We start from the raw sequence: 26,534 nt of genomic DNA, 5'->3' as shown, positions 1-26,534 counted from the left end.
CCATCTGTGTGTACAAAATTGCCAAGGCTTTCGTGGCAACTTGTTGACAAACTGCCTATTGGTTTCTGTCTCCTGTTCTTCGGCCGACCTTCGTATGATGGTTTTACTGGCGTTTCGCCAGAACGAGTGGCTGGCATTCTCAAAGCTTCACCCTCCACTGCTGGTGGTGAACTGGAGCCGAGCTTGACAAGAAAAGATGAGAAATTTTTGGACATTTTCTATCAACTGAGTAGCAGAATGCATCGACACGTCTGGGAAAAGATCGACAACATCACTTACAGGAGCATGCAGAACGAACACGAGCGCTGCACTGAGCGACAGAAGAAGAAGTTTGAAAGATTCCGGAAGCATACTGACAAGGCGATTCCCGACATGTCACGCACAGTGGTCAACCTCACTGAACGACAACAGACAAAAGATGAACTGTCTGTTCTTCTAAAAGGAGGGAATTTCGCTATAATCCCAAGAACTATACCTATGGAGAACATCACTGCTAATACCGAAGCGGCCATCCGGACCCTTCCTTGCGCAAGAGCAGAGGAAATACGCACTGAACAACCAGGATACTGCGCCGAGCAAAACCACCAGCTTGCAGCCTGAAGAAAAATGAGGTACAAGCTACTAAGAATCTTAACGCCGACAAGAGTATTTTGGTACTGCCTGCGAGTAAGGGAAATGCGACCGTCATAGTGAAGACCGAAGATTATGAGGAAAAGACGCGGGGCCTGTTAGATCTGACGACGTACGAAAACTAAGCGCAGATCCGACGCAGGGTATCGCACGGAATACGAATCGGTTAATCAAGGTGTCTTTTCTGCCGACGGACATACAGAGGAACCTGCGCAACACAGAAACCCTACCACCTCGGTTGTATGGATTACCTGAGATCCAGAAGAACAGCGTTCCACTGAGACCGATTGTTAGCGCTCCTGGCTCACCGGCGTATAAACCGGCAAAACACTTCGCATCTCTGCTCCAGCAGAACGTGGGGAAGACTGACACGTACATAAAGGACTCAGTACATTTCATTCAGAAGCTGAAGAAATTAACACTTGCATCAAATGACATCCTGGTCAACTTTACGAATGTGCCATTCAAGACTCCCTGGAGCACATTGGTTCCATTTTCCCGCAAGACAACACAAAGCTCTTTGATGCATGTCTCAACACGAGCTACTTCACGCGGAATCACAATTTCTATGAACAGCTGGAAAGCGTTGCCATGGGTAGTCCTCGTAGTCCAGTTGTGGCCAACTTCTTCAGGCGACATTTCGAAGCATAGACACTGGACTTGGCGACTTGTAAACCTAACGTGTAGCACAGATTCGTCGATGATACTTTCGTTGTGTGGAGCGATGGTGAAGAACAGATCGGTGACTTCCTTAGACACACGAACAGCCTCCATGCCAACGTAAAACTTACCTTGGAAGTAGAAAAGGACAAAAAACTACCATTTCTAGATGTGCTGGTCACAAGAGATGGCGAAAACCTGGGACGCAGCGTGTATCGAAAACCGACACACACGGACCGATACCTGCACAAACTATCAAACCACCAACCAAGCCAGGAAAGAGGCATGATTAATACTCTCGTAACGCGAGCAAGACGAATACGTGAGCCGCAGCACCTCAGAAGCGAAATGCAACACGTGGAAAGTGTTCTGAGGAGTAATGGGTACTCCACAAGTTATATCAGAAGTGTAACACTCGGCGAAGTGACAAATCAGAAGAAGAAATGTCGGGTACGGCCTTTCTGCCATACATTCCCAGAGTGATGACAGAATCGACCCTATATTGCGCAAACACGGCGTAAAGACTGTTTACAAACTGACAAAGAAGATCAAAGAGTGTCTCAGATCGGCAAAGGAGAATAGGGACCCACTTACACTGTCGGGAATATACCGCATACCATGCATATTCGGAAAATGACTGGACAATCGATTAACACCAGGGTCACAGAACATAAGCGACATTGAAGGTTGGGACATGTGGAGAAATTGGCCGTGACAGATCACCCGCTGTATGAGTGCCATGACGTAGTAAAATTCGCTGACACGAAAGTTGTGGCTGCAGGGAAGAACTATCATACCAGCTTTTTTACAGAACCTATAGAGATACACAAACACGAGAACAGCGACAGGAAAGAAGAAAGTCTCAAGGTAAACGGAACCTGGCTTCCTGTGCTGCAGTGAACGACCGTCGCAGGTAGCAAGAGGAGAACCGCACCGGAAATGACCGCGGACAAGTCCTCGGACGTTGGCGCGCCAGGTACATATAGTCTGCGGCCGCCAGTTCACCACCAGCAATCGAGGGTGAAGCTTTGACAATGCCAGCCACTCGTGCTGGCGAAACGTCAGCATAATCATAAGACGAACGTCGGCCGAAGAGTCCGAGACAGAAGCCAATAGACAGTTTGTCATCAGTGTGTGTCGAGATCCACTTCTGAGTCCGTTGGCGACTCAGGGGGTGGGAGGCTTGCACCCCAGCCTCTGAAATCTTTATGTTTATTCTTTTTACGAGCCACTGCGAACTCAGGTTAGACATGTTGTTTACAACCTCGAGACACTACAGCATCGGCAGTCGGGGCATACGGGCTTCTTGTACATTAGCCAAAGTAAGTGACAAACAGCCGCAGCGGTGCACTGCGCAGGATGACGTCCTTGCTATGCAGATAGAAGCACAAGAGAAGAGCAGGCATCACAACATCTGGGTCGACAGGTAGGACTTTCTGACCTCCAATCGCCTGCTCTGGAGAGTAAGAATAGTTGGTCGTTTCGACATCACTTGAATTGGTGATATAGAGGGAACAGGTAATTTTAGGGGTGCCACGATTTGCAGCTGTTATATCAATATAACATCAGAAGGCTCAACCATTTTCCTAACTTTGGGTGGTTCCGGAGGAGTTACCACAACCGCAGGAGGAATACCAGGAGAAGCACTGGAACCTCAGCAGCAGTTTTCGCACCATGTATCCCACCAGGAAAGTAGGACTCAGCACTACAAGATCCGACAGCTGACAAAGTTACTTCAGGGTAGAGTGGGTGAAGAGCAGGCGCATCCGACTCCTTACCGTCCTGCGTACGACGTCTCATGTTGCACTGCGGACAACGGAGGCTTGGCAATAACAATTTCGGGTCCGTACTGCGAGGTCAAAGGCGGAAAGTCGGGAGCAGTAACCTGCTCTTCCTTCTGTTGGTCCACTGCGCGTGGGAAGACGCGGCACTGTCCTCCTGAGCAGCAGAAACGACGTCAGTCGACGTCCGTTTACGACGCTGGTCAAATGAGGGCTTCAGTACAAACAACTGACATGGGCAATTAGACCTAAGATAGCTGGTTTCATTCAAGAGAAAGCATGTCCCCACTTTCCCACTATACCTTGTATGAATGCGTTAACCACCGACCGTAGATGGGAGGAATGTTACGTTTAACTACGATTTCCACTGAACAGATTCTGCTCTAACATTGAAACTGGTGTTAAGCGGACTAGCGTTCGCGTCGTGTAACCGTCACATCACCAGAAGGGAGCAATAGCTCCTTAAGTAAACTGTCGCCAACTTCCGGCCTGAGACTGAATATTCGGACATTGATAAAATGCGCTTCCGCATTAGCAAGAAACACCATACTTACGGAATGATCAGGACGCTTAAGGTAAACTTGAGAACCATGACGCAAATGCAACCTATCTACTTGTAGTGGATCCAAGAATTTTACCAAAAAGACATCAGAATCAAAGTAGGCAGTACGAACCTGATCAGATGTTACACGCATCGTATCAACGGACTACTCGTGTATCTCCAAAGATCCGGGCTGCACGGAACTCGTGGATTTGTCGAAACTGAAGCCGACTGTTTTTCTTCTTGTAACACACATGGAACTCATGGCGGACGTTATGGGCGGACTACACCGCTACCAACTGACTCATGCAACAACCAACAGTAGGTACCATACGAGGAAATGACACGCACAAAGACACAAATAAGACTGAGGGAAAACTGTCAAGGCGCGCGCAACGTTGCGATAAGGCCCTAAACCAACAGACTTGCCGCTCAGCGCTCGAGGCGCAGCTAACAATTAGGCCACAAGAGGCACAAGGTAATTATGTGGCTCTTATCTTCTTTCTAAAATGTGAAAAGCTATCAATTCAACTAACAAAAGATGAAGATGAGAGATTTAGTAAAAAAAAAATTGTTGGTAAAATTGGTCTTCGATTCTTAGTTAATCCTGACCTGTAGATGGTAAGCCATTCTAAGCGCGTTCCTAAAACTGTTATAGCCTCTGTACCTCATATTCGTTGATATCCACATGCTGCCGTAATCAATCCTTACTTCAAGGAGTATAATTGAATACTGTGTGACCGTCGGATATTCCCAAAGCAGTGACACGCTTGCTATGTCTGACGTCACTCCATGGATCGGTTTTTACAATGCTATTACCAAACGGTCTGATTTTTCTGGCATTTTGTCTACAATGGACTTTTTTTTGCTGTTGAGTGTAGAGTTTGCATCAACGGTCGCACGATTAAGATCTGCGTTGGGTGTCATATAAAATTATATTTAATAATCGCGACTCTGTGTGCAAAGTACAGAGTGGGAGTGTAGCTTCGTAGGCTTTCCCGGCGTAATAAGTCTTGAAAGTCTCTTCGGTTTTGCTGCCGGATGCTAAAATCGACTTGACTCGATATTTCGGCGATCCAGCTGGTCGCCATCTTCAGGAGAATGCTGATTCTGCTGATGAGTCTCGCTGAGATGGCGACCAGTTGGATCGCCGAAATATCGAGTCAAGTTGATTTTAGCATCCGGCAGCAAACCCGAAGAGACTTTCAAGGAGTGTAACTTGTTTATGAACGTAATTTCTCCAAGATACTTATTGTACAAGACTTATTAGTGTTCCTAAAGTGGACTGTGAAACATGTGATGTTGCAGGCACATGTATGTAAAAGATCTTATCAGCAGCTTATAGCTTTACTGGCTTCGTGTGTTATGAATAAACGAAAAGCTAATGGCGTCCCAAGATTGGAAATTGACAGGTTATTTCGTAGAGCTGAGACTCTTAGTCAACTCACTATCTTCTTACAGCCTCGACTCAAAAACAACCTATTCGCGACCTGAGTTCTACATCAGCAGTGGGACACGGACATCCTTACAAGACGTCAAGTTGATGAATCATTACAGAGTCTCAGTGTTCTTCCTTGATGCGGAAGCATACAGATAGGTCAGTCCCATGTGCTTTATTTCCAGTACAAATGACAACGTTAAACGTCATCTGCAGTAAGACAGATGAGGGAAAGAATGGATCAATGTGGAGAGCGTGTGCTGTACTGCACAACGACTGCGTTAGTCAGTTCATTTTTGGTCAAGATGAGTGCCTTACCCCCCGTGCCATGGGGTCATGTTCGACGAATTGGGAGCTGGGACATCGGCAAAGTATTGTTTCTGGCCATAAAGTCACGAAAAACAATGAAGTGTGCGCAGGTGTAATGTCGACGTGCAAAGACCATTAATTTGTCTTGTTACGAAAGCGGGCGTTTGCTAGAGTGCTTCAGGCAAACGACTTTGGAATTGTAGACAGCACTTTTTATTGATAGCTCGATCTTGTGGAAAGAATTCATAGTGCTCTACAGCGTTAAAATCGGAGAACACAATGCCGACCGCGGTGGCCGTGCGGTTCTAGGCGCTTCAGTCCGGAACCGCGGGACTGCTACGGTCGCAGGTTCGAATCCTGCCTCGGGCATGGATGTGTGTGATGTCCATAGTTTAGTTAGGTTTAAGTAGTTCTAAGTTCTAGGGGACTGATGATCTATGATGTTAAGTCCCATAGTGCTCAGAGCCATTTGAACCATTTTGGAGAACACAATGAGCATAACCATCACATCTGACCGCGCTTGTCGAAGTTTTTACGATTCTGGTGATACAGAATGCTTCCACTCGGACGATATGGCCTTAGTTTCGACGTCATATCCGCAAACCCATGTTCCATCATTTGCGATTACATGTTTTAACAGCTATGAATCGTTGTTGAATTCATCTGGCGGCTCCTAAACTACTGTTTGTATTCACTGCTGTTTCTGTCCGGATTTCAACAACTTCGAACAAATTGCTTTCACACTTTTCATACACAAAAGGACCGAAAAATATCGTTACATGAACCAGCTGACTTTCCAGCACCCTAAATGACTTCCCTTCATCAGCTGATTACGTTCGTTATGTTCAGCATCTTCATGGCAGTCTTCGAAACTCTTACACCACTCGTAAATCCCTGTTTTACCCACAGCAAGTGGTTCAAATGGCTCTGAGCACTACGGGACTTAACAAAAAAAAATGGCTCTGAGCACTATGGGACTTAACATCTGAGGTCATCAGTCCCCTAGAACTTAGAACTACTTAAACCTAACTAACCTGAGGACATCACACATATCCATGCCCGAGGCAGGATTCGAACCTGCGATCGTAGCAGTCGCGCGGTTTCAGACTGAAGCGCCTAGAACCGCTCGGCCACGCCAGCCGGCTTACCCACAGCAGATTGACCAGAAGCAGTAGGGAAGATCTCAGAAACTTACTGCAATGCCGTTACGATAATAAAATTTAATACAAATTCTCTGATGCATTTTTAAACGAAATGAAGTACCAACGACGTTAGGAAAACACATGTAATCTTTTTGACAGTTGTCAGTATACAGAATGTCCGATAAACGATATCGCAGTGCCTGCGTTATTCTGATTACGATGCAAAGATCCTTTGGACATTCATGGATATTGACAACATACGGAAGTTTGTATCTGACCGTGAGTCAGCCAAATGGTAAGGCGACCTCTCGCGACAAGCTTGGAATGCGGGTTCGAACTGCGGTCCGGCACTAATTTCCACTGTCGTCATTCCATTCTACAGCTGATTATTGTCCTTATTCGCAACTGCGAATATATTTGATGTAAGTGTCCGATATGGCTAACAGCGTACAGATACTTTTCATACGTTTTACCAACTCAAAAATGAAAAAAAAAATCATGCGAATCGGACTAACACATCACATGGAATTATAAAATTTCTGTTACTTTTTGAACACACCACACACGAAGATGAGTTGAAAAGTCCTTGCCTTTTCCTAGCTAAAATGAATGTAGATTCATTCTGATTTTTAGGCATTAAGCCTTTTTCTTTATGTTGCATGCATTGGTTCAAATGGTTCAAATGGCTCTGAGCACTATGGGACTCAACTGCTGAGGTCATTAGTCCCCTAGAACTTAGAACTAGTTAAACCTAACTAACCTAAGGACATCACAAACATCCATGCCCGAGGCAGGATTCGAACCTGCGACCGTAGTGGTCTTGCGGTTCCAGACTGCAGCGCCTTTAACCGCACGGCCACTTCGGCCGGCTCCATGCATTGGTAATTGATTGGCAATAATATTGGTTTTTATTTTCCGGCTGAAGTGGACATGCCGCAAGGAAACAGAGAATTCACTGTGAAACAGAGTCGATGACAGCTGTAATCCATTTAGGGTGACATTCGAAACCGGCGCCTAGACAGCCACAACCGACTGGAAGAGGTGCGCTGGCTGCACAGGTTGATGTCCGGATGAAAGGCACAGAAGGAGTAGCAGTGTTCTCGGATGTCGCTCAAGAAGTAGCTGCGCCACCCTCTTCTCTCCAAACAGCGTGAAACATCAGATGAAGAGGTGGCAACACACATGTTCATCTCAATTTTGAACGTTCACGCGAGGCGTTACGCCTTATTTTTAGAACGTGGATGGAACGGCGGGGCGAGGATGTCACAGATACCAAGGAAATCGCAAAATGCTGCAGACTCTTGTGGTGAAAACTGTAGACCGTTATTGGACACTAATGTCGTGGGCAAGCCTCCAAGTGGAAATATTTTGGACAAGGCTGCGACGGAGATTTTGTAAGTGTTCCTCTGTGGAGGCATCGGAAACTACAGTATCATTCAAATAGTTTGCACAAGCCGGCACAGACGCTGCAAGTTGTTCCCAAAACCGTTGACAAATAGCGGGAATGCTGGGGACTTCAAAAGGCAACCGCAAGTATTGGTACAGTCCAAAAGTATTATTGAGAACTGACATGCGTTGTTACTCCACATCTAAAGAGAGTTGTAAATAGGCATATGACAAGTCAATTTTTGAGAAATATTGATCTCCTGATAAACTTTGCAAAGAATTAGTCCGGGTACGGTATGGGGTATGTATCCACTATAATAGACTGCACGTTCACAAAAACTTTAAAATCGTCGCAGAGGTGTAAAGAGGCCTGACAGTTTATTTACCAGAACTAAGGTAGTTAACCCTTCACTTGATGCAATAGGCCGACGAACAACGCCGGATTCCACGAGGCGATCTAATGCATCTTTGACTTGTCCCCTGAGTGCCACTGGAACTGGAGAGGCCCAGATAAATGAGGCCGAGCTGAAGGTTTCATGGTAATGTGCGCTTGAAAACTGTTGACGCACCCAACTCCATGAGAGAACAAAGAAGAAACCTCAGAACATAACGCATCTAACTGTGTATACGACACTTGTTGAGATACTAAATTCCCTTCACCTAAAACGGTAAAACCAAACAACTTAAAAGCATCTAATCCAAAAAGATTCGATACTTGTGTTGTCTACAACAGGAAAAGTTAGTGACCGGACTTCTGACGTGAGCGTCACTGGGGCAGAGAATAGGAATCTGCAAACTTTCGTGACACGGAGAGAAGAAATTTTGGAAATTTGTGGTAGGTTCCTATGCGACCAAACTGCTGAGGTCATATGTCCCTAGGCTTACACACTATCTAACTTAAACTAACTTACGCTAAGGACAACACACGCACCCTCCGATGGGGGGGAGGGGGGGGGGGAAGGGAGCCGCGCGAACCGTGGCAAGGCATCTAAGACCGTGCGGCTACCTCGAGCGCTAAGGAGAGAAGAAGAGGTGTGCCCAAGACCAAACGCCCAAGGCCATATAAGTTTGTAATGTTACCGTAACTCATGTACCAATCTGAATGTGCATAACTTTACGGAAAACCATAACATCAGCGAAAAGCTTGTTTGGCGCAACAGAAATACACTATACAATCTTTACGTCCATATTCGTTTCAGGATCACCTTGCTGAATTTTTTCTTTACAAACAGAAGCAATGTGACCCTTTTTGTTGCAATTATGACAGGTGGCTCAGTGTTTTGGGCAGTCTGGGCGCTGTTGGTTAATGAAGCAATAAGGGCGCGACGGGAGCATGAAATGCGTATGTTGCTGTTTACTGGCCTGTTTACTTTGGGGGACTGATGCCCACAGATGTTAAGTCCCATAGTGCTCAGAGCCATTTGAACCATTTGAACCATTTGTTTACTTTCTTAGTGCGGCTGCTACACCGGAGTGACACAGCGATCGTGTGCGGACCGCCCCAACCATGTCTCCCCCCTGCGAACTGTCTAAGCTGTGGAGGAGAGTGTTGGATTGCTGATATCTTACACCATGACCCAAGTTGGTTACCTGCAGCTCGCGACACCTCTAACGACTGTGCAATAGTTAAAACCTCGGATGTGGGTGGATATCCACACTGTCGCGCACGCTCTCGGACCTCACGATCCGTAGCTAGACAAACTAGAGCACCTCTCGTCATCTGATCAGCATATGGCTCTTTATTCACATCGATCATAAATTGACAACGGCGACTTAATCCGTGGAGCTCAGCCGCTCATGCTCGGTAGGACTGATGTGGTTGCTTCCTACAGCGGTAAAACTCACCCGGGATGCAATAACAAGAGTGCGCTTAGGATTGTATTTCAAAAGTACTTCTCATATTTGGTTAAACGTCAAAGAAGACAGATCTTGTAAAGGGGCGACTTGACATGGAACTTAATACATTCTTAGCGATATCAATGAAAGGAAGACCGCAAGACATCAAATAGCGTCAATAATCCCAACGGCTTGAAACCGTTGTCACAGATATTCCTTGTACGCGTCCCATTCCTCTATGGACTCATCGTACGTAGAAAAGGGAGGGAGACAAACGAGCGGCGCCGCGCAGGGCAAATCAGCAGGCGACACAGACTGAGGAACATGCCGACTAGATTACACGAAAGCCAGTGAATGCTGGACGCTGTGGACGAGCAGTTCTAGGCGCTTAGATCCGGGACCGCGCTGCTACTACGGTCGCAGGTTCGAATCCTGCCTCGGGCATGGATGTGTGTGATGTCCTTAGGCTAGTCAGGTTTAAGTAATTCTAAGTCTAGGGGACTGATGACCTCAGATGTTAAGTCCCATAGTGCTTAGAGCCATTTGAACCACTTTTGAAAGCCAATGACATAAGTATCTGGGTTTGATCGTCCAGAGCCTGTGATTCTGTGATTGATGGTGCAACGCCGTGACGAATGATTCTTGCTGTTCGACCAAGCAACGTAAAATTACCTTCGTAACACCATGATCATCCCCCCCCCCCCCTCCCCATGAAGCATGGACCTTGCCGTTGCTGGGGTGGCTTGCGTGCCTCAGCGATGCAGATAGCCGTGTACCGTAGGTGCAACCACAACGGAGGGGTATCTGTTGAGAGGCCAGACAAATGTGTGGTTGAGGCGCAGCAGCCTTTTCAGTAGTTGCAGGGGCAACAGTCTGAATGATTGATCTGGCCTTGTAACACTAACCAAAACGGACTTGCTGTGCTGGTACTGCGAACGGCTGAAAGCCAGGGCAAACTACAGCCGTGATTTTCTCCGAGGGCATGCTGCTTTACTGTATGGTTAAATGATGATGGCGTCCTCTTGGGTAAAATATTCCGGAGGTAAAATAGTCCCCCATTCGTATCTCCGGGCGGGGACTACTCAGGACGACGTCGTTACCAGAACAAAGAAAACTGGCGTTCTACGGATCGGAGCGTGGAATGTCAGATCCCTTAATCGGGCAGGTAGAAAATTTAAAAAGGGAAATGGATAGGTTAAAGTTAGATATAGTGGGAATTTGTGAAGTTCGGAGGCAGGAGGAACAAGACTTTTGGTCAGGTGAATACAGGGTTATAAATACAAAATCAAATAGGGATAATGCAGGAGTAGGTTTAATAATGAATAGGAAAATAGGAATGCGGGTAAGCTACTACAAACAGCATAGTGAACGCATTATTGTGGCCAAGACAGATACGAATCCCACGCCTACTACAGTAATACAAGTTTATATGCCAACTAGCTCCGCAGATGTTGAAGAGATTGATGAAATGTATGATGAGATAAAAGAAAGTATTCACATAGTGAAGTGACATGAAAATATAATTGTCATGGGTGACTGGAACTCGATAGTAGGAAAAGGAAGAGAAGGAAATGTAGTTCATGAACATGGAATAGGATTAAGGAATGAAAGAGGAAGCCGACTGGTAGAATTTTGCACAGAGCATAACTTAATCATAGCTAACACTTGCATCAAGATTCATAAAAGAAGGTTGTGTACATGGAAGAATCCTGGAGATACTAGAAGGTCTCAGATAGATTATATAATGGTAAGACAGAGATTCAGGAACCAAATTTTAAATTGTAATACATTTCCAGGGGCAGATGTGGACTCTCAGCACAATCTATTGCTTATGAACCGTAGATTAAGACTGAAGAAACTGCAAAAAGGTGGGAATTTGAGGAGATGGGACCTGGATTCTGTAGAAATGTTGGAACACGTGAGGCAATACTGACCCTACGACTTATCTTAGAAGCTGGATCAAGAAAAGGCAAACCTACGTTTCTAGCATTTGTAGACTTAGAGAAAGCTTTTGACAATGTTGACTGGAATACTCTCTTTCAAATTCTGAAGATGCTAGGGGTAAAATACAGGGAGCGAAAGGCTATTTACAATTTGTACAGAAATCAGATGGCAGTTATAAGAGTCGAGGGGCATGAAAGGGAAGCAGTGGTTGGGATGGGAGTGAGACAGGGTTGTAGCCTCTCCCCGATGTTATTCAATCTGTATATTGAGCAACCAGTAAAGGAAACAAAAGAAAAATTTGGAGTATGAATTAAAATCCATGGAGAAGAAATAAAAACTTGAGGTTTGCCGATAACATTGTAATTCTGTCATGGACAACAAAGGACCTGTAAGAGCAGCTGAACGGAATGGACAGTGTCTTGAAAGGAAGATATAAGATGAATATCAACAAAAGCAAAACAAAGATAATGGAATGTGGTCGAATTAAATCGGGTGATGCTGAGGGAATTAGATTAGGAAATGAGACGCATACAGTTGTAAATGAGTTTTGCTATTTGGGGAGCAAAATAACTGATGATGGTCGAAGTAGAGAGGATATAAAATGTAGACTGGCAAAGGCAAGGAAAGCCTTCCTGAAGAAGAGAAATTTGTTAACATCGAGTATAGATGTAAGTGTGAGGAAGTTGTGTCTGAAAGTATTTGTATGGAGTGTAGCCTTGTATGGAAGCGAAACGTGGACGATAAATAGTTTAGACAAGAAGAGAATAGAAGCTTTCGAAATGTGGTGCTACAGAAGAATGCTGATGATTAGATGGGTAGATCACATAACTAATGAGGAGGTATTGAATGGAATTGGAGAGAAGAGGAGTTTGTGGCACAACTTGAGCAGAAGAAGGGATCGGTTGGTATGCCATATTCTGAGACATCAAGGGATCACCAGTTTAGTATTGGAGGGAAGCGTGGAGGGTAAAAATCGTAGAGGAGACTAAGAGATGAACACACTAAACAGATTCCGAAGGATGTAGGTTGCAGTAGGTAGTGTGAGATGAAGAAGCTTGCATAGGATAGAGTAGCATGGAGAGCTGCATCAAACCAGTCTCAGGACTGAAGACCACAAGAACACCATCGTGAGAATAAACGGAAGAGCAAACTCAACAGAAATTGGCGCTAGAACAGGATTAGACTCGTCGCCAATAGTGTTGTTTTCAGGTACAAGTGCCACACGCCAGTAGACAACGCAACTTTATTCCATAGAAGCATTAACAACTTTTACACAATATTTAAGTAATTTAGCTGAACATAACTTTATTTCAGGGAAGCATTAACAAGTTGGCCATAATATTTAAGTAACATTTAGCAGGAACCAGTTACGAACACAAAGAGCTGTAGCAATACACGTAGAGAACTGAGGCCGAGCACACACACACACAAGGCATTTTGAAAATACGCGCACGCGTCACTGCAAAGACCATTTCTGAACACTAAGAAATCGTTAAAAGTTGCGAATTAGTGGTTCGCTGGACAGTCGATACTTTTTCGTGGGTTAAAGAAGCTGGAACAAAGATTCCATGAATGTGTTGAGTTCAAGGAGGAATACGTTGGTGAATAAACGATTCTTTCAAACCCGTAAAAACATTTTTCTCTTTATAAATCTAAGGACTCTTCCAAACCCCTACGTAATTCTCTTGTCAGACAAGCCTTTGCAGCTGTTGCCAGTTTGCATATTATACCCTCTATACTTCGCCCATGTCAATTATTTTGCTGTTCAAGTAAAAAAGAGTCTACTACAGTTCCTAATCTAATTCAGTCAGTATCGTCTGATTTAATTTAAGTACATTCCATTCTCTGTATTTTACTGTGTTATCTTCGTCTTATAACCTTTGAAGACACTCTGCATCCCGTTCAATAGATTTTTCAAGTCCTTTTCATCTCTGACAGAATTACGTTGTCCCATGTATTTCTTCTACCTAAACTTCAGTTTCCTTTTTAAAGTTTCTACTTGGCTTCTTGTAGTGGTTCCTCAGTATTCAGATTGAGTAACATGGGTAGTAGATTACACTCCTGTCTCGTTCCCATATGACAAACTGCTTCCCTTTCATGTCATTCGACTCTTCTAAGTTCACTGTGATTTCTGTGTAAGATGTACGTACACAAACTTCCGTTCCACGTATTTAGACCCTCTCAGCTCCAGATTTCAGAGTGTGTTCCCCTCAGCATTGTCAGAAGCTCTTCTCCGATGTGCTGAATACGAGTGGTGCGTGCGTGTTGCAGGCAAGGGCGTCAGCATCTGGGACCACATGCTGCACTCCCAACCCAACCTGACCGCCGACGGCCAGAACGGCGACGTGGCGGCCGACTCCTACCACCATTTCAGCGAGGACGTGCAGGCGCTGGTCGGACTCAACGTGAGTGCCTGCGCCCGCTCTGCAAAACACTGTGGAGTGCGTGGCGGGGGGTACTTCCCGTTCCACTGCGCACGCTGCAATTAGTCTGCTCTGCTCTCCGTTGTTCCTTCGGGACTGATACGTGGGGACTCACCGAATATTCCTATATTTCTCACTTTGAAACTTTGCAAGAAGGCTTTGCGGCTTCTTTCGTATCTCTCTTCAAGCCTCAGTGAGTCCATGTCTCTCGGCATCGCTGTTGAACAGTCCCACAGTTGAAGCAAACCTGTGGTCACTAATGCTCCCCTTCTTTGCATGTCTTTGTTGCTCTGTGATAGTCCCACTTGGTATACGTGCCGTACTGTTGAGTAGATTGAATATATGTATTGAAATCTTTCCAGTTGTGTCTGTGATCTTGCAGTCATAGGATATTATTCTTCTGAGTTTCGCCAAGTCCACAATTTTACATTACAGAACATTTAAAGCACGTAGCCAATCATTGCATCATTTTGAATTCTTGTCAAAAACTGACTGGACAACCTATACAACTTTTTTTTTGAGATGGTATTTCGTTATAGATGATAAGTGTGGCATGCGTAAAATTTTTTATACCTCGTTATGAATGTAAAACACGGACGGCGATGCACCAACTAAGTCAATTTTCCGATTATAGTACACTTTCCCAGTGGTACATTAGCAATTTCCTGATCATATACATGAATGTCTTAAGCTATTTCTTTATTGAGATTTAACTATTTTCAGTCTCTCTCTCTCTCTCTCTCTCTCTCTCTCTCTCTCTCTCTCCCCCTCGCTCTCTCACTCACTTTCTCAGTTTTACTCCCCTTCTTTCTCTCTATCAATCACACACACACACACACACACACACACTGTAACAATACACGTTCCATCACTCTCCTATGGAGTAGAAGGGAAGGAGTAGTCAAAAATATGTTTCCATTTTGTGTCCCAAGAAATTCACGCCAGTAAGTAAGTGGACTCAGATGTTTTCGGCTGAATACCTCACTCCTTACTGTGCCGCGCTGTAGCTGGGTGAAGGAGAACGTAAGTCATTTCTCCTTCTAGTATCTGTTTTATTAGTGTTATCTTTGTTGCTGAAAAGCGATCGTCAACATTTTGATATAAAAAATCTAATATTATTCCTAACAAAAAGCTCACCAACCTTAGAAATTTGTATTAATCTGCAATATGTAGCTTCCAGTTCAAGGTCTTATTAATACCTACGGCTAAGAACTTAATATATACTGTTTCATTTATTAATTGACCATCATGGATTATTTCTAATAATGTAGTCTGAACCTCCGCAGTACATTTATTATGTTTTATGTAAGTTCAGTGATGGTCGTTTGCAGTTTTTGTTAATAACTGTCAAGAAACCTTTGTTTCCATTTTGACGTGTTGACGTTTGTCTGTTAGGTTGCGCCGCAGTTCCGTTTTCATCCGACGTGTGTGTCTCACTAAGAAGGCACATTAAATACTTAGTGAGGGTTTTTGTGTTACCGCACTTTCGTGGTATCGGTTTTAATAAATGTAAGACAACAATTCTTTACGTGAACAAACGACTGCGATAGTGTGTATCAGCTCTTCGTGAGAGATTCAGAAGCAGAAACTGTGTGCCAATGTGAAGCATCCATTTCGGAATTTTATCGAGTCACATGCAAGGAAAATTAAGGCAAGCTCTGTTTACCTTTATACGTAGTCCTCCTAGTTAATGTGTGGCGGGTAGGACGCTAAACTCGAGGCTTGGCAGCCCCTCAGTCCCGCATAGAAGAGAGATTTTAGTCCTTGCAAGACGGTTGCAGCTCCATCCAGCCCGCTATCAGACCGAATATCGGGCATCTTTACCGGTGACATGAGGCGCCCCCGGGGCAGCTGGACTTGCCACCCTCCCCCTCCCCCTCCTAGTGCCGCGGATAGTGAAAGACCAAATTCCACCAGCAGTCAGGCCAGAAGCCATTCACGGGTTGAACTCCACAGACACTGACGCTTTATCTCTGAACTAGTAACCAAATATTACTGACATGGAGATAAGTACCTTTCTCCATTTCAAGCTCGAAATATCAATTTCCAAAAGTCAGCTCCCCATATGTGTTCTCACAATCCTGTTCCTTCTGACCATCAGACCCGTCTACGTGATCACCGTCACGACATTGAAGTTACCTGCGTTAACATAACCTACATTCTTGTTCGCATGTTAATGAAGAAACGAGGGACACCTACAGATGATGTTACAATATAAATGGCTCAAGCTGAAGGAAAAGAAGTGCCAGAGGCGCATGCCAAATTATTCACAGTATGTCAGTGGGCTAAACAATGCTGCAGTTGTTCTCTTTCTCTAAACTGGAGAAGGGCAAGAGATAACAAACTGTAAATCCATCAGCGTCCTCTGCCACCTGCTACCAACTGCAAAGAGAGATAATCGATTTTAGATGATCAAGCATGCGTTAGACGTGGCCCAGTTGCAAAAAAAAGAATGAAAGTCCAGGACGAAACGGAGACTACAGATTATCAAATTACCTGCGAATGGTAGATTTCTAGAAAATATTTGACTCAGTTTCAAAAAATCTGTACCCACGCCCTTCATAAACAAGGCGATGATCGAACCTCTTCTGATACACTGATAAATATATACAGGAATGTTGTAGCTTCCAACTGGCCTTCATCAAGCTACCGGAAAATAAAATTTTAAGTGGCGTCAGGCAAGAAGATTTCATATGATCGAAGCCGTTCTCAGCAATCATGGAGGAAGTTTTCAGGTCCTTAGACTCAGGAAACTAAGAAGGGATACGTGCTGATGGAACATATTTGAACCACTTCCCTTTTGCTGATGGATTGTACTGTAGACCTCTAGTGCAGATGAACTTCAGCAAGAAAAGAAAAAACTTAATAGAACACTCTCCTGAAGATAGCTGGACGTTTGCCAGCCGAAATATTGTTGCAAGAAGCCAACATGATCCGGCTGCAATCCCGAAACCGCATCGAACGTTCAGTACGCCAGGGAAATGTCAAGAACCACACTTAATAGAACAAGTTTGAAAATAAGCTTGAAAATTAATTACAGTAAAATAAAAAATGTATAACCAAGGTAAAAGTGAAAATCGTATAAATTAACAGTCAAGACACAGAACGGAGTGTTAGTCTTTACATCTGCTGTAGTTGAAGGCAATGACTAGATAAACAGGAACATAAATCAAGAGAAGAGCAAAAAGTTAATGATAACGCGGAAGACCGTAGTGCTTGGAAAAGCCTAGGGGAATCCTTTATCCAGCAGTGGTTTCCAAATGGCAGTTGTTAATGGCGATGTTGATAATGAACATAGTATAACGTTAATTTCGTGACGCGTGTCTTCTCGGTACGGTAAACTTTACAGCCACTGGTGTGTTAGAGTGTCTCGCTGTGGTAATTACAGTTGACATCTTAAGAATACTGTTCACAGCGGTATATGGATTTTCACACTTGATCACACCAAAACAGACAGACACAGACACACACACACACACACACACACACACACTCAAACACACACAATGTATACACAAACAGATCACAGATACTTCAAATGTTACACTCGAAAGTTGGCAATAACATTCGAGCTTCGGGAACAACATCCGACAGTCGGCAACACAAACCAAAGCATTGCATCAAAACAAGTGTTCAGTTCCTAAAGCTGTGAAATGTGACAAAAAACCGCAAGTGGCATTTATAAGAAGAGGAACGGCACCAAAAATGGAACAGAAGCGTAATATATAGAAAATCGTCCACGCAACCTGTAAGTACAGTTCCAAATATTACTACATAATAGCAAAAACCAACCACCAGAACTGTTTATAACCTAAGGTACATTGCCCAAAATGTAAACTAAATAGTAAAAATATGTACATATTCCAGGCAACTGAAGATGGCTTGCACAGAATAAAGGCGAAACGCGTATGGCATGAAAATTGTGTTTCATTCAGTTGTAGTCAGACGATCCAAAAAGTAAAAATTACCAATTTACCGTAATATTACACGCAACTCAGGAAGAGACGCCTACAAAAGTTGAAGGCGGTAGATGCTTCAGTGTCGTGGTGCGTCACGTGGGTAACATAATACACCCATTCCTGGAACTGTCAGGGTGTTCAAACATGGCGAGTTGGCTGTAAAGGGTTGAGTCTGCCCTACGAAACATCCATCATGGCAGATGTCTTCTGGGCACTACTCTGTGTGACTGGTAAATCCAGACTGGGAAGTGGTCACTTGAGTGCAAATCATCAATCACTTCCCATTGGGCGGTGTTTGTGAGAGCTGGGCAGTATACCGAGGGATCTGTGGCAGTGAACGACCATGAACCAGTGCTGAAGTGTGTATTCCGCCCAATATTCAGCAAACGTGCATACAAGGACAACAGAAGGCTCTCAATCGCTCTATCCCTGGGCCAGGTGGTTGCAGAGCCCCAAAGCACATTCTGTGCTTTAAAATCGCCACACTGGATAAAGCGGAGGGGGAAATGAGTAATAGAGGTCATAGAGAGCTTCTTCGTAACACCTGATGTGGCGGCGAGCAAAGAGAATATTTTTTGGACTGAAGACGCATGTATCGACACAGAGACTGCTTGCAGCCTGGTTGTGATGGAGAGAAGCCAGGAGACGTAGGCGTTGTTGACGAAAATTGCCACTCGTCCTTTAGCTCTGTCTCAACTGAGGTCGTTCTTCTTTTGAGGAATGTAGCCACGTAGCTCATGAGTGTCAGAAATTTGAAATATGTATAAATTTGAAATATGTATCTTTAAGACAGAGACAAATCGGTCTAAGTTAACAGACGTAGTTCTTCCACATGTGTCCCGAAGCCACTCAAGTTCCACTGCAGGATGGAAGACAGTTTATTGGAGAGATTCTCTATCTCTCGCCGTTCTGTCATGGTGGAAAGACTGCAGCGGAGGCAGGTCACTTGAGGGACTCTGTGGTTCCCTCAGGCAAACGTTGACGTCAATATTGGGGATGGTATAGTCATTGAGAGATCAACCAGACAGCAATAAGGTCGAAAAGTCCAATGCCTTTGGAGCAAATAACTTTGGCCATTCAGTTTTCATCTCCAGCTTAGAGTTTGGGAGCGGTGGCAAGGTCGATGTACCAGAAACATTCTGCCAGATCTCTTCTGATGTCTAAGGTGACGGTTTCTGTCTAGGCCGACTTTATATTCGGCAACTTTCAACGTTTATGCGATAGGAAGACTGTGGCACAAGCAGCGCTGGCTGACAGCTGCATTTACCGGTGCAGGTAGATGTGCCCTGCTGAACTGTCAGAGACTGGGTACTAAAACTGACATTCTCGGGAGGCTACTTCAACGTTGAGGTAAAGAGCTGACAAAACTTGGTGGCTGCATGGCCTTAAATTCCTTCTTTGTGACAGAGTATGAGGCACGTCGCGTGACTTTAATTTCCAGAATCTCCTTTTGTTCAGCGAAGGCAGGACACTCCATGCTCCAAATCGGATGGGCCTGCAAACAGTTAACACAGCTGGATGGGATAGTGCACTGGAATCCTTGATCGTATGTTGTGCTACCACATTGTCCACACGTATCCTGGCTGTGGCTGAAGCATTGGCACTTGAAGCAGCGCATTGGATTTGGGATATAACGTGTAATCTTGTGGTGGAGAAAGCCTGATACAATATACTCAGGAAATTTCGACAGACAGAATGTCATGATAAATTAGACTGGCTTTTGAAGCTCACCATCAACCCTTTTCATAACGTTCTGGACTTCAGTCACTATTGCACTTTCCTAACCCTGTTGCAGTTCTTGTATATCCATATCCATAATGTCCGACATGTGACAACACCTTTAACACTATTTATCCCAATGTGCAGCTGACTGTTGATGGGATATTCTCCAAGCAGCTTGGTATTCAACAGCTTCTGTACTTAGGGAACCTTCACAGCCTCCAGCTGGAGAGTACCATTCCAAAGCCTCTTGATGGATTTGACTTGCCCTGCAAGTCACTCGAGAGATTTATGGATATAGAATGGAGACAATTTTTCAAAAGAACCATCCACACGTTTCTTGACAACAAAGATGTTATTTAGACGGGTGCTACGATTAATTAAGGAAAACCCCCAGTTGGGAAACGGGGCCAAAATTAGTAGGTTACTGTCGAGTTGCAATTTACAATTTCTTTATTGATTACTTCAACCATTAAAATTCATTTCTTTAGCACCTGACCAGGAACAGATCCAAAAAAGCTAGCAGGCTTAAGTGCCTTTTCAAAACAATTTACTTTACAGTTAACGGCGAAGCCATTTTACTTAAAACCGGCTTTGATAAAACATTTGATAACAAATCAAAATTTTCCAAGTAATGAAATTAAAAACTTTACTTTACCGTTAATAGCCAAGCCATTTTACTTAAAACAGACTTTGATAAAGCATTTAATAACAAAATTAAAACTTTCCAAATAATGAAACAAAAACACCAATTTGCACACAATTTCGCTACCGAACATGTAGGGAGCCACTTCACTTAAATTTTGGCACAACAAGATATTAAATTACAAGGGCTCGCTAACAGGGAGGCAGAACCAGCATTTTCAAAGGATGCCAAGTAGATTAAAACAATCAAAGTAAAGATACAGTCATTCACCTTTTACAATAACTAACAATTTTAAAGCCACGTAATTTTTAAAAACCTACCAATGAAAGGCGAACTTAACCTTTTTGAACAGTGGCCAAAAACAATCAGAGTAAAATAAAACCATTTAACATTTTACAATAACTAAAAACTTTAATACCATTTCCTGCCACCAAAATGTCCTGGGATAGAAAGAATTAACCGACCGGGTGTAAGGGCGGCCATGATTGTCTCCCGAAGAATTCTCAGGCTAGAAGCAGACTAACAGATCCACAACGCCTCAGATTCAGCAATCACATCAACCTCACGCGAGGCCTGGGGAGGAGGAGGAAACAAATCAGGAACCATAATCACTGCCCAAAAATACACTTCCTCCCAGGCAGTACTAATAAGAAGTCAAAAGATCACTGTCTATAATTACACCGGCGACAGGGACAGGAAACCCGAACGCAGGAGGCCACAAGGCAGAAAAGACGCTGGTTGCACAAACCAAAATTCTTCAATTAACATCTAAACCTTTAACAAACTGAACTTGCAGTTTATCAGAGAAACAGCAGGCGAACTCCGACGCAAAGGTTCCTCACACCCGACCGTGTCCACGTCGCCAGCGTACCCAACTGGGCACAGTGTCGCAGCCACGCGCTCTGTCACCGGAGCCCTCGTCTTCTCTGCACCCACGGTGGCGTAATGCGACTCTTGAGGTTAGGCGAGTTACTAGTCCATCATTCCCGCCTCCAGACGGACAATTTAAAGACATTTGTTCCCGCTCCCACGAAGTAGTGACTCGGAACCACAGCCGTGGCCTCCGGCTGCTCACAGCAAGAGCTTACAGCCTTGTCCCGTCAACTCGTCCCACTCGTCTCACACCGCCAGGATAGGCCACGTGGCTTCTCGGAACAACAGGCAACTCTCCACCGCCACGCCACGCCGCGGTCTCATCGTACGACATGCTCTAATTCCCGATTTTAAAAACCGACCGACCGACTCGTCACCGCTAGGCAACCAACCGGCCATCCCCCCAAAGATCTTATTCCCTCACACAAGGCTAACAGGAAGCAACGACTCGAAGATCGATAAGACCAGACACGCCGCCCGAGGGGAATCTCAACAGGATCGTATGCAGCATAACGATAAATATGAAAGAATCAATTAACGATGGAATGGAAGGACTCAAAACAATCTTAGCAACGCGATATATCTTTAGAACCGACACACGACTCAGTTATCTATCACAGGATGTGTCTGTCAATTTTATTACTGTCGTTGTAAGTCTGAGATGACTGAGGTGGACTAGCCACAAGAGACCTCTTCAGTTTATGGGTGTTAATACTACCAAATGGCCCACCCGAACCACTCGGGGTACAAATATGTGTTTTAGACTTCTTGGTGTTCCTTCGAGCAGCTAGGGAAGAATATCCACCCACACAGAACCCCGCTTGCCTGAGTAAGCCCTAAACAACGGAGGTCCGGCAGGCTCCTCGGAGGTTGCGCACTAGCGACTGTTCCTACTTCAAAGCCACGCGTCTCATCAGCATGGTTGGTTGGTTGGTTGGTTTGTGGGATTAAAGGGACCAGACTGCGATGGTCATCGGTCCCTTTTTCCAAAAAATTAAAACCGCCCAAAGAGAATAAAAAACGAACAGCAGGAAAGACGTCAGACGACACAGGACGAGAAAGACTCCGACAGAGATCAGACAAAACAAATTAAAACACACAGAGTGTGACGGTGGTTGGACGACCATAGAGAAAAAAAGAGGAAAAGCCAACCACCAAGAACAAATTAAAAACTCAGTTTAAAATCAGAGGCAAGCCAGAATCAACACTAAAAAACAAACAGATTAAACTATAAAAACCCCTGCCCGAATAAAACGCAAAACTAAGTCCACCATGGCAGAGTCATCTAGTAAAAGGGCAGGGAGCGTATCAGGCAGCGCAAATGTCTGCCTGAGCACAGTTAAAAGCGGACAAGTTAATAAAATGTTCACCACCGTCAAAAGCGCCCCACAGCGACAGAGAGGCGGGTCCTCACGACGCAATAAATAACTGTGAGACAGTCGGGTGTGGCCAATGCGGAGCCGACAAAGAACAACTGAATCTCTGCGAGTGGCTCGCATGGATGACTGCCACACACGCGTCATCGCCTTGAGAGAACGGAGTTTGTTTGGCGTGGGCAGATTGCGCCATTCAGTGTCCCAAAGCGAGAGAACTTCGCGGCGGAAGACTGCCCGCAAATCAGTCTCCGGGAGGCCAATGTCCAGGGTGGGTTCAGTGGTGGCCTGTTTGGCCAGGCGGTCAACACGTTCATTGCCCGGGATACCGACGTGACCGGGGGTCCACACAAAGACCACAGAGCTGCCGCAACGCGCAAGAGTATGCAGGGACTCATGGATAGCCATCACCAGACGAGAACGAGGGAAACACTGGTCGAGAGCTCGTAAACTGCTCAGGGAATCGCTACAGATAACGAAGGACTCACCTGAGCAGGAGCGGATATACTCTAGGGCACGAAAGATGGCGACCAGCTCAGCAGTGTAAACGCTGCAGCCATCCGGCAAGGAACGTTGTTCGGAATGGTCCCCTAGAGTTAGCGCATACCCGACACGACCAGCAACCATCGAACCGTCAGTGTAAACAATTCCAGAGCCCTAATACGTGGCCAGGATGGAATAAAAGCGGCGGCGGAAGGCCTCTGGAGGGACTGAGTCCTTCGAGCCCTGTGCCAAGTCGAACCGAAGGCAAGGGCGAGGAACACACCACGGGGGTGTACGCAGAGGTGCCCGGAAAGGAGGTGGAACAGTGACAAACCCAAGCCCGGAGAGAAGCTCCTTGACGCGTACGGCGATCGGACAACCCGACCGGGGCCGACGGTCTGGCAGATGGACGACTGACTGCGGGAACAGGACACGGTAATTTGGATGCCCGGGCGAGCTAAAAACATGGGCAGCATAAGCAGCCAGTAATTGTTGGCGTCGTAACCGCAGTGGAGGGACACCTGCCTCCACTAGGACGCTGTCCACAGGGCTGGTGCGGAAAGCACCAGTGGCAAGGCGTATCCAGCTATGGAGGATTGGGTCCAGCACCCGAATCGCAGATGGGGAAGCTGAGCCATAAGCCAGGCTCCCATAATCCAGACGAGACTGGATTAACGCCTGGTAGAGCCGGAACAGGGTAGATCGGTCGGCGCCCCAGCGGGTGTGGCTCAAACATCGCAGAGCATTGAGATGCCGCCAACACGCCTGTTTGAGCTGCCAGATATGAGGCAGCCAAGTCAACCGGGCATCGAAAACCACCCCTAAAAACCTGTGTGTTTCCACCACTGAAGGAAGTTCGCCGTTAAGAGAAAGCTGCGGCTCCGGGTGGACAGTACGTCGCCGGCAGAAATGCATAACACAGGTCTTGGCTGCCGAAAACTGGAACCCGTGAGCTACAGCCCAAGACTGCGCCTTGCGGATAGCGCCCTGTAGCTGACGTTTAACAGCTGCAATGCCAGTAGAGCTGTAGTAAAGGCAGAAGTCGTCAGCATACAGGGAAGCGGAGACAGAATTTCCCACGGCAGCAGCGAGCCCGTTAATGGCTATTAAAAACAGGCAGACACTTAAAACAGAACCCTGTGGCACACCGTTCTCCTGGACGTGGGAGGAACTATACGAGGCCGCGACTTGCACGCGGAAGGTACGATACGACAGAAAATTGCGGATAAAAATCGGCAGAGGACCCCGAAGACCCCATCCATGAAGCGTAGAAAGGATGTGATGACGCCATGTCGTATCATACGCCTTCCGCATGTCGAAAAAGACAGCGACCAGGTGCTGACGGCGGGCAAAGGCAGTACGGATGGCCGACTCCAGGCTCACCAGATTATCGGTGGCGGAGCGGCCTTTACGGAATCCACCCTGAGACGGACCCAGAAGGCCCCGAGACTCCAGTACCCAATTCAAGCGCCGACTCACCATCCGTTCAAGCAACTTGTAAAGAACGTTGGTGAGGCTAATGGGACGGTAGCTGTCCACCTCCAGAGGGTTCTTTCCAGGTTTCAAAACGGGGATGACAATGCTTTCCCGCCATTGCGACGGAAACTCCCCCTCGAACAAAGACGGTTGTAAAGATCGAGGAGGCGCCGCTGGCAGTCCACTGAAAGGTGTTTCAGCATCTGACAGTGGATGCCATCTGGCCCAGGAGCGGTATCAGGGCAAGCGGCTAGGGCACTGCGAAATTCCCACTCGCTGAATGGAGCATTGTAAGATTCTGGGTGGTGGGTGCGAAACGAAAGGCTCCGACGTTCCATCCGCTCTTTAATGGAGCGGAAGGCCAGTGGGTAATTGGAAGAAGCGGAACTAAGAGTAAAATGCTCTGCCAAGCTGTTGGCAATTTCACCGGAGTCTGTACAAACTGCTCCATTCAGTGAGAGCGCAGGGACGCTGACAGGGGTCCGATAGCCATAGAGGCGTCGGATCTTTTCCCAGACCTGCGATGGAGAGACATGGAGGCCAATGGTGGACACATACCGCTCCCAGCACTCCTGCTTGCTTTGGCGGATAAGGCGGCGGGCCCGCGCACGCAGCCGTTTGAAGGTGATGAGGTGTTCAATGCAGGGATGTCGCTTGTAACGCTGTAGCGCCCACCGGCGATCTTTAATCGCTGCAGTGATCTCAGGCGACCACCAAGGCACAGTCCGCCGCCGAGGGGACCCAGAGGAACGGGGAATGGCAGATTCGGCGGCAGTAACGATGCCGGTGGAGACCGATTGAACCACCGCATCAATGTCATCATTAGAGAGAGGCTCAATAGCGGCAGTGGAGGAGAACAAGTCCCAGTCAGCCTTATTCATAGACCATCTGCTAGGGCGCCCAAAAGAGTGACGCCGTGGTAGTGACAGAAAGATCGGAAAGTGGTCACTACCACACAGGTCATCATGTACACTCCATTGGACAGACGGTAAGAGGCTAGGGCTACAGATTGAAAGGTCAATGGCGGAGTAAGTGCCATGCGCCACACTGAAGTGTGTGAAGGCACGATCATTTAAAATCGAGAGATCGAGCTGCGACAATAAATGCTCAACGGTGGCGCCTCGACCTGTTGCCACTGACCCACCCCACAGAGGGTTATGGGCGTTGAAGTCGCCCAATAGCAAGAAAGGTGGCGGCAATTGGGCTATCAGCGCAGCCAGGACATGCTGCGAGACATCACCATCCGGTGGAAGGTAAAGACTGCAGACGGTAACAGCCTGTGGCGTCCACACCCGAACAGCGACAGCCTCTAAAGGTGTTTGGAGAGGGACAGACTCGCTGTGCAGAGTGTGAAGGACATAGAGGCAGACGCCACCCGAGGTAGATGGTGTGGGAGCAACAGCGAGAGAAGGGGGCAGGTGAGGTCCTCTGACTCTGAGAGCTGACTGTATATCTTGCAGCTGAAGGAGCTGGAGCAGAGTGAAGGCATAAGATGACATCATGCACACGGGATGTAGCCGTTCAAATTTCCGCTTAGCCTCAGTGTAAGTCAGTCGGTCCAGGGTCTTATATTCCATGATTTTGCGTTTTTTCTGTAAGATACTGCAGTCAGGCGAGCAGGGGGAATGAGGCTCTCCACAGTTGACACAGACGTGAGGCGGAGCACATGAAGTATCGGGATGAGATGGGCGTCCACAATCTCGACATGTGAGGCTAGAAGTACAGCGAGAGGACATGTGACTGAACTTCCAGCACTTAAAGCACCGCATCGGGGGAGGGATATAGGGTTTGACGTCACACCGGTAGACCATCACCTTGACCTTCTCTGGTAAGGTATCACCTTCGAAGGCCAAGATGAAGGCACCGGTAGCTACCTGATTGTCCCTCGGACCCCGATGAACACGCCGGACGAAAT

At 46.1% G+C, this 26,534-nt stretch overlaps 1 protein-coding gene across 1 annotated transcript in view; it reads left to right on the top strand.

Moving 5' to 3' along the window:
- The window catches only part of LOC126198841 (myrosinase 1-like), a 151,670-nt gene that overhangs the window by 30,026 nt on the left and 95,110 nt on the right, over positions 1 to 26,534 (top strand). Inside the window, exon 2 of the mRNA XM_049935423.1 lies at positions 13,939 to 14,072. Coding sequence (XP_049791380.1) covers positions 13,939 to 14,072 — 134 coding nt within the window. The remainder of the gene's footprint in view (positions 1 to 13,938; positions 14,073 to 26,534) is intronic.

Source organism: Schistocerca nitens, chromosome 8 (genome assembly GCF_023898315.1).
Source record: "Schistocerca nitens isolate TAMUIC-IGC-003100 chromosome 8, iqSchNite1.1, whole genome shotgun sequence".
Classification (NCBI taxonomy): domain Eukaryota; kingdom Metazoa; phylum Arthropoda; class Insecta; order Orthoptera; family Acrididae; genus Schistocerca; species Schistocerca nitens.
The sequence above is the reverse complement of the archived record's forward strand: the minus strand, read 5'-3'. Positions and strand labels throughout refer to the sequence as shown.